The sequence below is a fragment of the Macrobrachium nipponense genome, chromosome 46 (assembly GCF_015104395.2).
Source record: "Macrobrachium nipponense isolate FS-2020 chromosome 46, ASM1510439v2, whole genome shotgun sequence".
Lineage (NCBI taxonomy): Eukaryota > Metazoa > Arthropoda > Malacostraca > Decapoda > Palaemonidae > Macrobrachium > Macrobrachium nipponense.
In genome coordinates, this window is record NC_061106.1 from 42,406,213 (window position 1) to 42,424,008 (window position 17,796).

The 17,796-nt window shown below is 39.2% G+C and overlaps 1 protein-coding gene across 2 annotated transcripts in view; it reads left to right on the forward strand.

The window, feature by feature from the left end:
• The window catches only part of LOC135214967 (alpha-2A adrenergic receptor-like), a 131,109-nt gene extending 121,370 nt beyond the window's left edge, over positions 1-9,739 (forward strand). For both annotated transcript variants that reach the window (XM_064249461.1, XM_064249462.1), the window contains 2 exons: positions 5,780-7,544; positions 8,122-9,739. In XM_064249461.1, the coding sequence (XP_064105531.1) occupies positions 7,305-7,544; positions 8,122-9,516 (1,635 nt within the window). In that variant the 5' untranslated portion in view covers positions 5,780-7,304 and the 3' untranslated portion in view covers positions 9,517-9,739. The remainder of the gene's footprint in view (positions 1-5,779; positions 7,545-8,121) is intronic.
• Positions 9,740-17,796: the final 8,057 nt, after the last annotated feature.

The window sequence follows — 17,796 nt, forward strand, 5'->3', positions numbered from 1 at the left end:
AATAATAATAATAATAATAATAATAATAATAATAATCTCAGGCTGTTGATTACTGTCGTTGTGGTGATCAGTTGCTGGATGACGACCTCCAAGTACCTGACCGTCTTCCCCTACAATTGGGTTGAATACCTGGTTGCCGGACGAGGCTCCTCTGTTGCCAGAGGTTCCATTTACGTCGTTGTCGTTTATTCCTTCATTTCTTTCCATCATTGCTGAGTTTTGCTATTTAACCCATAGCTGGACCCTACCCCATCAGGGATAGGTACTCATTTACAGCTGAGTAGACTGAGGAAATTATGGTAAAGATCCTTTCCCAAGGAATCAACGCCGAGGAGAGCGGTCACCCATCCAACGACTGACCAGCCCCAATGTTGCTTAACTTGACTTAAGTCTATTGACGACCTAACCAACTCCTCCACGGCGCCACCGAGTGGCTAAAGAGTGCATGGGAAGAAGGACTAATAAAAGTAGACGAAGACCCAGAAATATATAGAGACAGGAGAAAGACAGAAAGAACAGAGGACTGGCACAACAAACCAATGCACGGACAATACATGAGACAGACTAAAGAACTAGCCAGCGATGACAATTGGCAATGGCTACAGAGGGGAGAGCTCAAGAAGGAAACTGAAGGAATGATAACAGCGGCACAAGATCAGGCCCTAAGAACCAGATATGTTCAAAGTACGATAGATGGAAATAACATCTCTCCCATATGTAGGAAGTGCAATACGAAAAATGAAACCATAAACCACATAGCAAGTGAATGCCCGGCACTTGCACAGAACCAGTACAAAAAGAGGCATGATTCAGTGGCAAAAGCCCTCCACTGGAGCCTGTGCAAGAAACATCAGCTACCTTGCAGTAATAAGTGGTACGAGCACCAACCTGAAGGAGTGATAGAAAACGATCAGGCAAAGATCCTCTGGGACTATGGTATCAGAACAGATAGGGTGATACGTGCAAACAGACCAGACGTGACGTTGATTGACAAAGTCAAGAAGAAAGTATCACTCATTGATGTCGCAATACCATGGGACACCAGAGTTGAGGAGAAAGAGAGGGAAAAAATGGATAAGTATCAAGATCTGAAAATAGAACTAAGAAGGATATGGGATATGCCAGTGGAAATCGTACCCATAATCATAGGAGCACTAGGCACGATCCCAAGATCCCTGAAAAGGAATCTAGAAAAACTAGAGGCTGAAGTAGCTCCAGGACTCATGCAGAAGAGTGTGATCCTAGAAACGGCACACATAGTAAGAAAAGTGATGGACTCCTAAGGAGGCAGGATGCAACCCGGAACCCCACACTATACGTAAATACCACCCAGTCGAATTGGAGGACTGTGATAGAGCTAAAAAAATAAAAAAATAAAAAAAAAAAAAAAATAAAATAATAATAATAATAATAATAATTCAAAAGAGATACACGAGTTGGATATTAAGATTATAAAAAGAAAAAGAAAATGAAGACTTAAACGTACTTTATTCTTTCGAGTTATTCGATGAGGATAGATTTGTGTGTCCTTAGGACAAAAAAATATAAAATAGAATAGAAAAAATAAAGATTCATGATAATAATGATAATAATAATGTAAATCAACATAGATACACGAGTTGGATATTAAAATTATAAAAATAAAGTAAAGACTAAAACGTACTATTTTCTAGTTCTTTCAAGTTATTTGATAAGGATAGATTTCTGTCCTTGGGAAGAAAAAAAATCATGATAATCCAGACGGCCATGAAAGTTGAATTTTCCCATTTTCCGAGGCGCTGTCTCGCAACCTCTTCTCTTTAATCGTGAGGGGAAAAGCATTTGTGGAGGAAAAAAATAATGATTCGCTGGAAAGTGGATGGAACTGGATTTATTCCGCGCTAATACGCTTGGCGTTTTAAGAGCATTAATATTATCATTATTATTACTTTGTTGAAACAGAAAATGTATCAAGGAAGGTCTGCTCCCTGCATATTATATTATTATTATTTTTTTTTTTTTGCTCTATCACAGTCCTCTAATTCGACTGGGTGGTATTTATAGTGTGGGGTGGTTCCAGGTTGTATCCTGCCTCCTTAGGAGTCCATCACTCTTCTTACTATATGCGCCGTTTCTAGGATCACACTCTTCTGCATGAGTCCTTGAGCTACTTCAGCCTCTAGTTTTTCCAGATTCCTTTTCAGGGATCTTGGGATCGTGCTTAGTGTTCCTATGATTATCGGTACAATTTCCACTGGCATATCCCATATCCTTCTTATTTCTATTTTCAGGTCTTGATACTTATCCATTTTTCCCTCTCTTTCTCTTCAACTCTGGTGTCCCATGGTATTGCGACATCAGTGAGTGATACTTTCTTCTTGATTTTGTCAATCAACGTCACGTCTGGTCTATTTGCACGTATCACCCTATCCGTTCTGATACCATAGTCCCAGAGGATCTTTGCCTGATCGTTTTCTATCACTCCTTCAGGTTGGTGTTCGTACCACTTATTACTGCAAGGTAGCTGGTGTTTCTTGCACAGGCTCCAGTGGAGGGCTTTTGCCACTGAATCATGCCTCTTTTTGTACTTGTTCTGTGCAAGTGCCGGACATTCGCTTGCTATGTGGTTTATGGTTTCATTTTTCGTATTGCACTTCCTACATATGGGAGAGATGTTATTTCCATCTATCGTTCTTTGGACATATCTGGTTCTTAGGGCCTGATCTTGTGCCGCTGTTATCATTCCTTCAGTTTCTTTCTTGAGCTCTCCCCTCTGTAGCCATTACCACGTGTCACCGCTGGCTAGTTCTTTAGTTTGTCTCACGTATTGTCCGTGTATTGGTTTGTTATGCCATTCCTCTGTTCTGTCTGTCTTTCTCCTGTCTCTGTATATTTCTGGGTCTTCGTCTACTTTTATCAGTCCTTCTTCCCACTCGTCTTCACTGGTCTTCATATATTGCCTCAGTGCTCTGTTCTCGATGTTGAAGCAGTCCTCTATACTTAGTAGTCCCCTCCCTCCTTCCTTTCGTGTTATGTATAGTCTGTCGTATTTGCTCTTGGGTGTAGTGCTTTGTGTATTGTCATATGTTTCCTCGTTTTCTGGTCTATGCTGCGAAGTTCTGCCTTCGTCCATTCCACTATTCCTGCGCTGTATCTGATTACTGGCACTGCCCGTGTGTTTATGGCTTTTATCATATTTCCGGCGTTGAGTTTTGACTTGAGTATCGCCTTGAGTCTGCATATATTCTTTCCTGATCATGTCCTTCATCTCTTGGTGTTTTATATCCCCTCCTTCCATTATTCCCAGGTATTTGTATCCTGTCTCATCTATGTGTTTGATGTTGCTCCCATCTGGTAGCTTTATCCCTTCAGTCCTTGTTACTTTGCCCTTTTGTATGTTGACTAAGGCGCATTTTTCTATTCCAAACTCCATCCTGATGTCCCCAGATACAATCCTTACAGTCTGGATTAGGGTATCTATTTCCTTGATGCTCTTACCATACAGCTTGATGTTGTCCATGAACATCAGATGGTTAATACTGTTGCCTCTTTTCTTGAGTTGGTACCCAGCATCCATCTTCTGCAGTACTTATTATTATTATTATTATTATTATTATTATTATTATTATTACTTTGTTGAAACAAAACACGTATCAGAGAAGGGCTGCTCCCTGCATATTATTATTATTATTATTATTATTATTATTATTATTATTATTATTATTATTTTGTTGAAACAAAATATGTATCAAAGAAGGTCTGCTCCCTGTATATTATTATTATTATTATTATTATTATTATTATTTCTTAGAAGGAGACCATATTCAAAGCAAACTGCGTCGAATAGAATGATATACTCTTCATTATGTCCTGCTGTAAAGGATGGCTAGATATTGAGACTAAAATGTTGTAGTGAGGTTTAACAATTTTCCTTATAATTCTTTTCTCGTCTACGTTCCTTATAGAGAAATACATCAACAGCGTTATACAACACATGTTTTAGTCTCTGCGCAAGGGAAGGTAGTGAAGCATGGAGGGGTATATCCGTAGAGTCTTCAGCGGATGGGCTTCTGTATGAGAGAGAGAGAGAGAGAGAGAGAGAGAGAGAGAGAGAAGAAAGGTGGGGTGGGGGAAAGAGTAGATACGTATATACAGATATTAACCTCCACGTTTTTCCATCACCAGGTGATGAACAAAAAAATTCATAGCAATATTAATGCACTTCATAAATTATACTGACGAAAACATTACAAAAATACTTTTAAGTAGCTTTGCACTTTTTTTTAAATGACCGCAATACATATCATTATAATTATAAGTTATATTACATCGCCGTTATTTTTGACGGGACAAGTAATCTGATTGAGCTTCCAGAAGAATATATATATTATATATATATATAGTATATATATATATATATATATATATATATATATATATATATATACCTATATATATACCATATATGTATACACACATTATATATATATATATATATATATATATATATATATATATATATATATATATATATATATATATATATATATATATATATATATATATATATATATATATATATAGATATATGTAGTATATATATGTGTGTATACCTCCTTATCACGTATTATTTCTCCAATGCCGGTAATTATCCAGCACCAACATGCATTAACATTTATGATTTATTCTCCTGGTTTTCCATCACTAATAATTACCCTCCCTAAATCATTCATCTTGAATAATTACTCAATTTACACTTTTTCCCGCGAGTATGATTAACTGCCGCAGAATTAGTGATGAAAGATGCAAGATTTAAAGAAGAAACTCCAAGTCCTTGAAATAGCTGACTAGGAAGAAAAGGAGGAATATCCTGTATATATATATGAATTATTACCACATCACCGTGATTCATATAAATCATTCGAGCTACAAATGTCCTTTAATATCTAATTCGCTCTACCTCGGAATTGATATATTGTCATATATGTACCGAAGGGGAATTTTTAGTTGATAATAATTTCGTCCCCTCATGGGATCGAACCACCGTCCAGAATCGATATAAACTTATAGCCTCTCTGTTGGCCGAGTCGGCAACGTCAATGTCCGTCCTGATTTCGTTCCCGTCCACTGGATGGTGGTTCGATCCCATGAGGGGACGAAATTATTATCAACTAAAAAATTCCCCTTTGGTACATATATGAAAATATATCAATTCCGAGGTAGAGCGAATTAGATATTAAAGGACATTTGTAGCTCGAATGATATATATATATATATATATATATATATATATATATATATATATATATATATATATATATTATATATATATATATATATTGTATATATATATGTGTGTGTGTGTGTGTGTGGGTGAGAGAGAGAGAGAAGCGCTGAGCCAAGGAATAAGTGAATACAGATTAAGAAGAGACTTAGAATGTCTGTAGAATCCAAATTGGGAATGTGTGAAGGGATTGGTTAGCCAACACTCCTTTATGGAATTAAAGTTGGGGAGGTAAATGTGAAGAAACAAATATGATCATGGTCAGGTGAACATCACAGGGAGACAGGGTTGTGTGTTTAATCCATTGTGTATGAGGGATTCGACGTGCTGCTAATCTTGTGTTTAGGTGCTTGAATGAGCTCATTATCGGGAAGTTTTCTGCACATGGGGCAGTGTTATGTTGTTAGTTCTCTTGGGTTTTGGAAAAAAGTGTAGTTTTATTTGTGCGTCTGTTTGTCAGCGTATATTCACGCTATACATCCACAGTAATGTACCCATACTCTTGTTTCATTTCAGCTGGCGGGCTCACCGTGGATGTGGCAGCCATAATTCTGAAAAAGGAGGAACTGTCTGCAAGATTGAAGAGCAACTTCCCTGTGTCCGGAAAGAATTAGATGCCCAGATAAACGAGGAAACGCGTCCGTACGAGCCTGACAACGCCGGTGAATGATGTTGTCCAGATCCAGATGAGTATTCGTTCTCCAAATCTCTCTCTCAGCCATGGAGCTGTGGATTAACAGAGGAAAAGAGAATTCATACAAAACTTATCTGAGTGTAGTTTCAGGAAATGTTTCTTAGTAAATATGAATGATCATATTCATTCTCGTTCTTTTATGAGTCTTGAAAAGCATTTCAGAAGAATGATTTTAGTATAAAAAACGTGAACGAGGATTAATAGAGAGAAAGGGAATTTATACAAAACATATCTGAGTGTGGTTTCAGGAGATGTTTCTTAGTAAATATGAAGATCATATTCGTTCTCGTTCTTTTATGAGTGTGTCATGAAAACACGTCTTGAAAAAGCATTTCAGAAGAATGATTTTAGTATGAAAAAGTGAGTGTCTTTTGTCTCTCTTATATGAAAAGCAAGACAGACCATATATTACGCAAACCATGCCTTCCTAGGATTGTGGGAAGGGCTTGGCGTAAGCCGGCCGTAATTCTAGATTGCTAGAGGGAGTGCTTGTACCAAGAGGCTCCTCCTCCGGGAGGGGGTGGGGGTCATCATCTTCACCTACAATGGCAGCCGGCTTCAAGTAGCAGACCGAGAACCCTTCCGGGCCACTCTGAAGGCAGAGCTGGTATTATCCTGGAAGGCCAGACCTGGAAGGATGTCCGCGACTTGAGCGAGTTGAAACCGAAACTTCTCGGCGCGTGTTCGAATATAGGACCTGCAGCGGCCTCTGCAGGTTCGAGGTCGTTTGTGTTTTAGAAATAGCCTCGTCATGTGTTTGGGTGAATACACGACCCTGGAAAACCACAACAAACTCTAGTAGGTGTTTTACGTCGCTAGCAAAGCGCCCTTACTCCACTCGTTAAACTCATTATGCAAAGTACAAGTTATCTAAAGAGGAAGAAAATGACCCTCCATATCCTAGCGGGCATCATTTACTGGAAGCTGAAGACCTTATGAAGCCGTGAGCGAAACAATGGCCATTTTATGACAAAAGCTTCCGTTTTTCTTTTGTTGACGAATTCGTTTGTGCGTGCGAGACGGAAACAGCGCTGCTTATGCTTGTGTGGTGTTTGTTAATTAAGTCTTCACTCCATTTATGTATAGTTGTTTTTTAGCCTTCAGTGAAGAACGCTACGAAATATGCCTGTGAATTGTTGCGTGTCTCATATTCAAATTAAGCAATAAGGTACATTCGTTAGACTTGACTTTAAAAAATAAAAAAAAAGCATATCTCGATGTTCAACACTTTCGCCTCAGGGGACAGACAGAACTGACTTAATCCGTAGATTCGTGTGACCGAGAAAGGCTTTTGGCACTGCTCATTTGAGACGAGGAGACAAGAGGAGCATCCCTCTCCCTCCGCTGATGCTGTGGGAATATAGTAGATTCCATCTCCCGCAAGTGGAATTCCGACCGCCATGGTCCCCCACACTTCGAGTTCGATATCTACTACGTCGTTGCTCCTCCCGTCGAGGCCCTGGGTGTTGTGACGTCATGAATGGCACGGATCTGGCGGGTGGGCTTGAGACTGACTTGAGTGGGGCTGCCCTCAATGCCACCGGAGTGCCCTTCACGTTCGGGAACCTTAGTCTTTTGGCCCCTTCGGTAAGTCGAATGTCCTCCTTCGGAATCCCCAAAAAAGCAACTTTGTTACTTCCAAGTTCCGCTCAAGCAATTGGATTATAATTTGGTTTTGCAGTTTTTGCAGTTTTTTTTAACCAACCGCAGGTCATGATTTCAAGGTATTTTGATGAAAAGTTACGGTGATTTTAGTGTTATATAGCATCTCTTTGGTAAAGAAGATCTCAGTTTAATTTTGTAACTGTTTCTTACTGTTTTTTAACCACGTATATATATATATATATATGTTTATATATGTGTGTTCATATTTTTTATTTATTTATTTATGTATTTATTAATTCATATGCATACTTACATATATGTAAATAGATAGACATATGTATGTGTGAAGGCGTGTGCGAATACACATAGAATATACATATACGTTCCAGCATTCATTCAACGTCCGGTAAAGATGAAAACACTAAAGTGATTTTTCTTTACATTCTGAAATTGATGTCTTTTTCTCTTGGAATTTTATAAACATTAATCTTGAAATGCAAGGTTTTGATGGTGTAAACATTTGTACTTGTCGTTTAGGGTAATTTTCATTTCCTTTCAGGTTACTTCTAGCTGGGAAGGCGTGACCCTGGCCACGCTGCAGGTGGGCGTCCTCGTGGTGGGCGTGTTGGGTAACGTGTCCGTCGCGGCGTCGGTCTGGCGCCGGGGATCGAGTCAACAGCAACAGCTGGCGGCCCATCGCCACGCCCTCCTGCTCTCCCTGGCGCTGGCCGACCTCCTAGTCACTCTGCTGTGTCTGCCAGCCGCCACGACTAACCTCCTCTCCATCAACTGGACCGCCCCGGGCATCTTCTGCTCCCTCCTGTCGGCTGCCCAGAGCACGGCTCACGCGGCCTCCACTCTCTCTCTCTCCCTCCTGGCGCTGGATCGCTACCTGGCGGTGCGAAGACCCAAGATGGCTCCGAAGGTCTCGGCCGTAACGGTGCACCTGCTCGTCATCCTGTGGGTGCTGGCGGTGCTGATGGCGCTGCCGCGGGGCCTCATGTCCACTCTGAGGGCCCCTGGGCCCGTGTGTGGGGAGGTGTGGCCCTCCCGCCTCCTGCGCATCCTGTACTACACCGCCGTCGCCATGTTGGTGCACCTGCTGCCTTGCGGAGCCGTCATCGTCTGCCACGCGGCCGTCGCCACCTCCCTCAGGCGGCGCGGCGTCGACGACACCAAGATGAACCTCCGCCCGCGCCAGGTCATCATCATGGCGAAGGACTGCAGCGTGGGCGGCCCCAACAATCACAAGATCGTGGCGGCCTCCTCCAGCGGCGTCGACTCCGCCAACGAGGAGGACGGGGAGGAGGGGGAGAGAGCCGTCTTCGACTTGCACGGAGTCCAGCTCCCTCAGCTCCCGAGAGACGCCGGTCGAGGACGAGGTCCCCAGCCGCCCCCGCGCCCCGCGGCTGCGATCAAACCGGCCAGGAACATTCACACGATCATCCGCGCCCATCGGCGGATGCGAGTGCGGGGGCCCCCGACCGCCGCCTCCATCTTCACCTCCTACCGGGGGCACTCCGTTGAAACTCGCAGAAGGCTGGCGCGCCTCCTCATGATCTTGGGAATCGTGTTCGCCAGCTGCTGGTTGCCTTACATCTTCGCGTTAATGTTGTGGGCTTGGTGGGAGTGTCCCGCTACCCAGCACGCCATGCAGGTGACTCTGGTTCTGGGCCACGCCCACTCGGCCATCAACCCGGTGGTGTATTGGCTCATGAACCGCGCCTTCCTCACTTCCCTCCATCGCCTCGTGTCTACTCAGCTGCGCTTCCCCGAAGGGTTCTCCTGCGGTGGATGCACTCGCCCGGATTGCCTCACGCGCCCTCCCGCGCCCCCGTGGGCTGGGAACTCCTCCACCAACGAGGACAACCTCGGAGCCTTCCACCCGAAATACCTCAATCCGCATGCCCTCCGACCCCAAGCTTCGCGCTGCACCTCCCACTACTTCCACTGACGGCGCCCGTGCGTGGATTCCCTCGACGTCGAGCGCCTGAAGGAGGTTGTCCCGTTCACCCTGCTACCTAAGGCTTCAATCATCTGCAATCATCGCGCCCCGTCGACTACTGCTTTCTGTTGCGAGGGTTTCATGAGTAAGGTTTCCCTAAGCAAAACAAGGCTACGTTGCAGGAACCATTAGACGTTAAGGAATATCAAGGTAGATGTAAGAATATATATATATATATATATATATATATATATATATATATATATATATATTATATATAATATATATATATATATATATCGTATGAGCAAGCATCATATCGGAAGCTTAAAGTGACACAAAATCTGTGTGGCAGTGTTTAACAATATACATATTAAATATCACGAATAGTAATATATATATATATATATATATATATATATATATATATATATATATATATGTATGTATGATATATTATATATATATAATATATATATATATATATATACTGTATTTTTAAGTCATGTAATTCATAAACTTACCTTTACATTAATCTCTTGCACGTACTACTTTGTAATACGAGGCTTATAGAATATGCTGTAGTGAAAATCCTAATAAAAAAAATGTATATTTTTTAAGAGAATTAGCGCAATAGAAACTTGTTATTATATCTGATTATTTATCAAATCAAGAGTATATCTATGTATAAAAAATCTATGAAGAAGCAACAATGGTCTGAATTCTGAAGTATGTTGAAGGAGTAACTGCAAATAATGATTGGTGGTGTAGGTCTCTATTTTTTCGTGAGTTTTCTTGAAAAGAAATCCAGTGTTTTCTAGGAAATATTTACTTTTTTTAACAAAAACATAAAAAAAGCCTATTTTAGTATAAACATAAAAAATAAGTCTACTTTGATATGTACTAAAATGGGCACGAATTACTTTTTTTTTTTACAAAAACATAACAAAAACTCATTTTAATATAGAGACAAAAAAGCTAACTTTAATATGTACTAAAATGGTTACGAAATAATAGACGTTTCATTCAGTTCTTGGATTCAGATATGTAGTCATTCTTCTATGTTCCTTTGAGGTTTTGTTATGGCTCTGGTTAAAGTATGTCTAGGCATCACTATGAACGTTATATTATCGTTAAGTAACCGATGACCTGAGGTCTGACATCATTAAGTTAAGGAATTCAAGAGTCATCAAGAGTCACTTGTAGTTGATTTGTGCATAAAAGATGTCCTTGCAATGTGAACTTTGCAATTTCAAAATATCACCGTCGTCACCATCAAGTGATGAATAGTGTCACCATCTCTGTCACCGTCATTATCGACAGGTATCAGTTTATCACCATCAGCACTTTCATCAACATTATCAGTATCATTGTCACCGGGTACTAATGACATGCCTTTTTTTTTTTAACCTTTTGGAGTACAGTTATGTAGTTATGCAACGTTGATGGAGAAGAAGGGAATTTTATTTGTTTCACACAGGTACAATGTGTGCTGATCCAGCAAATGGACTATAGCGAACCATTTTAGGTGCTTACCCATTTCCATTACCTGTAGTCTCTCTCTCTCTCTCTCTCTCTCATCTCCTCCTCTCTCTCTCTCTCTCTCTCTCTCTCTCTCTCTCTCTCTCTCTCCAGTTTGCCTCACGTCGCCTCCACCCAAAGCTCTCTCGTACCTGCAGCAATTAATTAGTATCTTTAGCTTTTAAGCCGCTGGTTCTGTTAAGCTTCTGCATCAGTAATTGTATTCCAGGAAATATATATATATATATATATATATATATATATATATATATATATATATATATATATATATATATATATATATATATATATATATATATAGTCATTAACTATTTTGGACGACTTCCTCTCATTTGGAGAATATCACCTTTAATGCTGTATCTTCATCAGAGACTTTCTGATTTAAAAAAATAAACAAATAAATAAAAAATAAAAAAAAGAAAGGCGGTTTCGATGTCACATCGACCTGGCTTCTTTTTTTTTTTTTTAAGGAGTGGAAAAGGAGAAAGGCGACATAATTTTTACTTCTTTACTTTCTCTTTTTATTATTTTTATGACAATAATAATATGTTCGGCTGCAGTCCAGCTCGCATTCCCGTCGGTCACTTCGAAAAGAACTGAGAAATCGGATATTTTCGCCACCCCCCCTTCCCCCCCAACCCCCCAGCATTTCAAAGCGAAAGAAAATGCCACCCTCTCAGAAACACTGTGTGTGTTTTTTTTCTCTCTCCCTTCTTCTTCTCTCAGTCTACTTCTTCTCCTTCTTTTTCCTCTTTTTCTTCTCTCAGCCGCCTTCTTCTCCTTCTTCTTCTCTCAGTCTTCTTCTCCTTCTTCTTCTTCTCTCAGTCTTCTTCTTCTTCTCTCAGTCTTCTTCTTCTTCTCCTTCTTCTTCTTCTTCTTCTTCTTCTTCTCCTTTTAATCTCGGAAAAACGTTAACTCTCTGAAACACGGTGTTTTTTTCTTCTTTTTATCTCAGAAAAACGTTAACTCTTTGAAAAACATTTTCCTCGGAAACCTTTTTTTTCTCAAAACGTTTCCAATCTAAAAACAAAAAAGCTTTACTCATTGAAACGTTTCCCTCTGGAAAAACAAAAAATTTTACTGTTACTATCGTATTGAAAAGCGTTTTCCCCTTTCCCTCTGGAAAAATGTTTTCCCTTTGATAAACATTCGAATATTTTTTCCCTTTGATAAACAGTAACATATTTTCCCCTCTTAGAATATTGTTTTCCCTTTGAAAAAACATTCTAACATATTTTCCCTTCTCTGGAATAATGTTTTCCCTTTGATAAACATTCTAACATTTTCCCTCTCAGATACATTTTTTCCCTTTGATAAACATTCTAACATTGTCTCCTCTCAGAAAAATATTTTCCATTGTATAAACATTCTAACACACTTTCCCCTCTCATAAACATTTTTTCCCTTTGATAAACATTCTAACATTTTTTCCTCTCTGCAAAACTGTTTTCACTTTGATAAACATTCTAACATTTTCCCCTCTCATAAAAATATTTTCTCTTTGAAAAAAACATCCTAACACCCCTTTCAGAGATATTTTTCCCCTTGACAAAACATTTCAACATTTTCCCCTCTCTGGAAACAATAATTTCCCTTTGATAAACGTTCTAACACATTTTCCTCAGAAAAATTTTTACCATCTCTATAAAAACGTTTCCCATTCTCTTAACAACGTTTTCCCCCTGAAAAAAACGTTTCCCCTGGGAAGATGACCTTGAATGACCTGGAATACAACCTTTAGCCTCATCTGAAGACGGGTATTGAACCTTTCTCTTTACCAGCGTTCGAACGGAAGCCGCACTCTCTCTCTCTTGTTCCTTTGCAATGGTAATTAGGTGGTGGCATTCCTGAAGGGGAACTTCTTAAACCTTCTTCGTCGTGCTGTCTTCAAGAAAACGCCTTCAGGGCGCGTATAGGTAGACATTCCTCCTCTTCTCTCTGGGCATCCGTGGAAGAATAGATACGTAAAATGATTTTATATGTAAATATAAGTACAAAAGCGTACATCCACGCATACGTTAAACTCATATATTTGCATATGTACAGGAGTATGTAAGATGTTCGCATCCATATTACATTCATACTAATATTTGCATGCGTAGATGAGTATGTATAGGTTTTCACATTCAGTTTTCCAATAGTTATCGATGCACATTTGCATATGGAAGGAGGTATTCCCATCCACACCAAAAATACATACATATGTATATTATATTCTCATTTTTACGTATTCAGACATACGTTCATTCATACATAAATACACACAGGTGTGTATGTGTGCACGATCATTTGGCATAAGTATATATCAAAGGAATGTGTTTTGAGTTCATCATTCAAGCATACACACTCAGTATGCATGTGCATTCATACATGTGTTTTAAATAAATTATTTTTTAGGTCACACATACATACCCTGGTCATACATTTGCATTCACACACGTTTTAAACGAATGCTTTTGATGTTCGGATTATACATATGTATTCATACATATGTTTTAAATAAACGTTTTTGAGGCTCGTCATACATATACTTATAACCATATGTTTTAAAATAATACTTATGAGGTTCACCATATGTACATGTTTTCATTCTTGAGTTTTAAAAGAATACTTTTGAGGGTGATCATACATACATGTATTTTCACTCGTGAGTATTAAAAGAATACTTTTGTTCGTCATCATGCATGTATACGTACACGGGTCATTTATGTGCATTAACACATCATGTTTCAAATGAATACTTTTGAAGCTCATCATACATACATACATACATACAGACATACACTCACACATAACATACGGCTCATGCAAAGTCCTTTTTCATATCCTTTTTCACACCCGTATCCTTTCAAGGGATGGTGTCCTATCCAGCCCTCTCAAGTAGGATTCGCGCCTCACCGAATGAGGAAAAAAAAAAAACCTTACTCCTTGGTCACCTGATTCCCTCAGATCATCCATTAGGGTTTGAGAACTTTCGAAACAGTTCGCTTCGTAATCCCTGCCCCCCCCCCTTACTCCATCATCCCTCACCCCTTCCCCATCCAGACCTTCCGTCATGAGAAATCATTATTCCTTCAAGGACAAACGTCAGTAATTGATTGATTGATTGATTGGCTGTGTGCATCTCGCGCGAACGAAAACTTATCATGACATTTGCAGGTCGAAATCTCCGGGCGTCGCGATTTTTTGGTGTAAATGGTCAATTGTCTGTTTTTGTCATGAATACCTCATACGTTGAATTATTTTTACCTCGATTTGGGCTTTTTTCTTAACTTTATAGAGTAATGATTCGCTCATACAACACTTACGACGCAGAACGGCAAAGAATTCAAGAAAAATGATAAAGTAACCAACAAACTATAGAAGACCAGCTAGTAGATTAAAAGAAGTAATCCAGTAATAAAATAAAAAAGATAAAGGCAAATATTCGAGTAAAGAATACAGTCAAGAATAAATACCAACTAAGCTCAATCTTTCTGTATTTTGTCACGCGATGTTACGTAACTTACTTGAGTTCTCAAGTTCTCGTTCGATCATCACAGACTGACTAAATTTTTTTCAACTGCTATGGGATATAATTGTTAATATACGTGTACAGGCAGCATATCAGATCAATGCTACTAGTAATAGTATTATGAGTAATGCTGTTTATGTAATCACTCTTGAACCCCGATATACCGGATCATTTGAAACCCCGTTTAATGGAATTGCTGTTAAGACATTCACCACAGATGTCCCTCTGTTCTCCAGTGCTAAAATTGCATAAAATTGCAGAGATGAAATATGACATGAACAAAAAACTCCCCCTCCCCCTCCTCCCCCCCCACCCCTTTGGAGGAGGGGGAGGGGGATAAGTACTGAAGCTGAGTCGTAACTTCTGGACTCTGAAATTGAATTGGAAGGGAGCCGGTAAGATACATTCCCTCTAATCCGTCCTCTCTCTCTCTCTCTCTCTCTCTCTAGTTTCTGTCTGTTGACCTCTTCATCCGTCTGCTTATTCTCTCTGCTCATTTAGAACTCTCTCTCTCTCTCTCTCTCTCTCTCTCTCTCTCTCTCTCTCTCTCTCTCTCTCTCTCTCAACTAAACCGGACCCGATTAAAATAAACGACAATGCTAAACATTATTTTAACGCGTATAAGTAATGGAAGAAATAAGTAATAAAAAGGAAAAAAAATTTAATATTATCGAAGATTTGATTATAGGCCTAATTTCATCGCCGCTGTGTTGTCGCTGTGAATAGTACAGGCTCATTGTCTGAGTCTCTCTCTCTGCAAAGATTGGAAAAAGCTCCTGCTAGACGAACTCCACTGAGATTCCCTTTTCTTTTGTGTGTGTGTGTGTGTGTGCGATGACGACCATATGAAACAGTAGGCAGGCTCTTCTGTCAGTAGGCCTATAGGCCTAGAGGCACTGAATGGGTAGAACAAAGGAAAAAAGGAGAAAATGAAACGGGAGACCGTTTCTCTCGCAGCACCGAAATCCGAGTCTATATATATATATCCTTGACGTCAGGAGAAAAGCGTAATCATTCCGTGGGGAACGAGTGAGAGGATTCCCACTGATTCCGCTCGAGATGAGAGGCGGATTCCCGAAGGAATAACGGGAATGCTGACGGCATCAGCTGCGTTAAGTAGGAATTAGAGTCGAGCAGGATCTAGGACGACGGAGGAAGTCGAAGAGTAACCAGTCTCTAATCGGGTTTTACTCGCTGACAAAATACGTCTTCATGAAGAGGTCACATGTCTGTATTATGTATACTACGTATAGGTCAGTCGGTAGACACGAGAGGTCCCATTCAGATAATTAGGGTCGATTTACCCATGAATAAGTGTGTAAGCTTCGAATGTCTGGTTGTTAGATGTTGTTTGATAATGAAATTGTAATGTGACTTTTTTTAAAGGCAGATGTGTATCGTCTTTCACTTCAATTTTACCTACTGGTAAAATTCAGCATCTGGCTGACGGCCTGTATTATTATTATTATTATTATTATTATTATTATTATTATTATTATTAATGTGTGTATAAGTGTTTATATTACATATATATATATATAATATATTACTATATATATACATATATATATATATATAATATATATATATATATATATATGTATGTAGGTATGTATGTATATAATGAATAATTATTATCCCTCTCCACCCATCACGGCTCCAGAAGGCGAGAGATCTGACAGCCATTACCATATGATTCCACTAAAGGTTTTTGCGTCCCAGAAAAACGTTACTAAGTTATCGGTGGCCATTGTCTGAACTCCCCTCCTTTATTTCCCCCGCCACTTCCATCAAATTTATTGATTTCCTTAAATTACAGTTTTAAGATCCACTTAAACTAAAGTGGATTGGTAGATGTTTGTACAGACACACACAAAAATATATACAGTGGCGTGGTCGGTATGGTGTTGGCGCGCCACCGTGGTGGCCGCGAGTTCGATTCTCGGGCATTCCACTGAGGAGTGAGAGCTGTGTATTTCTGGAGACAGGAGTTCACTCTCGAACGTGGTTCGGAAGTCACGTAAAGCAGTTGGTCCCGTTGCAACGGAAAAAACACATACCATACAAATCAAGTATATGCATATATATGTATGTATATACATATATTATTATATAAATATATTTTAGGTATACAAATTCGTATGTATGTATATGTCTGTATATATATACATACACACACACACACACACACACACACACACACACATATATATATATATATATATATATAATATATATATATCTATATATATATATTGAATACATATGTATATGTATGTATTTATAATTACACATCTTTGTATGCATATCTGTAATATATTGTATATTTACACACACACACACACACACACATACATATATATATATATATATATATATATATATATATATATATATATATATATATATATACATTTAATAGTATTATTCTTGACCACAAAACCAACATTAATTAAGTAAACCATGAATCATTCAATGAACATTATTTTATTCTCGTTTTTTTGTTAAAACAAGTTTTTCCAATACATCCGTTTTTTTTTGTTTTTTTTTTTTTTTTTGTTTTTTTTGTTTTTTTTTTTTTTGTGAGGTTTATCCGCCGTTTATCCTAGTCGTTAACTGCCAATGGTAACAAGGCAAAATAAATTTAACTGTAATTTCGTGAGGTGTTGAATCAAGCCTGAGATATATGTATGTAAACACATACCCATACATATTTCATTCGTATTACAAGATGCACATCATACATGCATCCATTCATACATACATACCACGCATCACCTCATCCTTCGAAGCCTGCAATCATCGCCACGTGTTTGATTGTTTGTTTATTTGTTTGTTTGTTTGGACAAGCAAAGAGCCAAACATAAACAGCAACATATCCTATTTTTCTCTTAGAATATACGGTACATGTTACGATCAGCGGGGAGACAGATCATAACATGTACACTACCCTTTCCAGAAGTAGATTAATCATTCGATCCCTCTTATAAGTATAAGTAGCCCACCTGCTTCTGTTTGAGTAGCGACCTTTGCAAAACGTAGTGTAGCGTGGAATGAAGTAGCGCCTTCGGCTGCTAATTCTGGTGCCATTTTACTCGAAGCTGCTTCGTTTCTGGGTATATATCGCCTCCTCCTCCTCCTCCTGCAGGAATTCGTACGTGGTTCGTAGGCGAAGACCTCGAGTTCTGCCTTCAACAAAGCAAATGCTGTTCTTGAAAAAGCCGTAGGCCTTT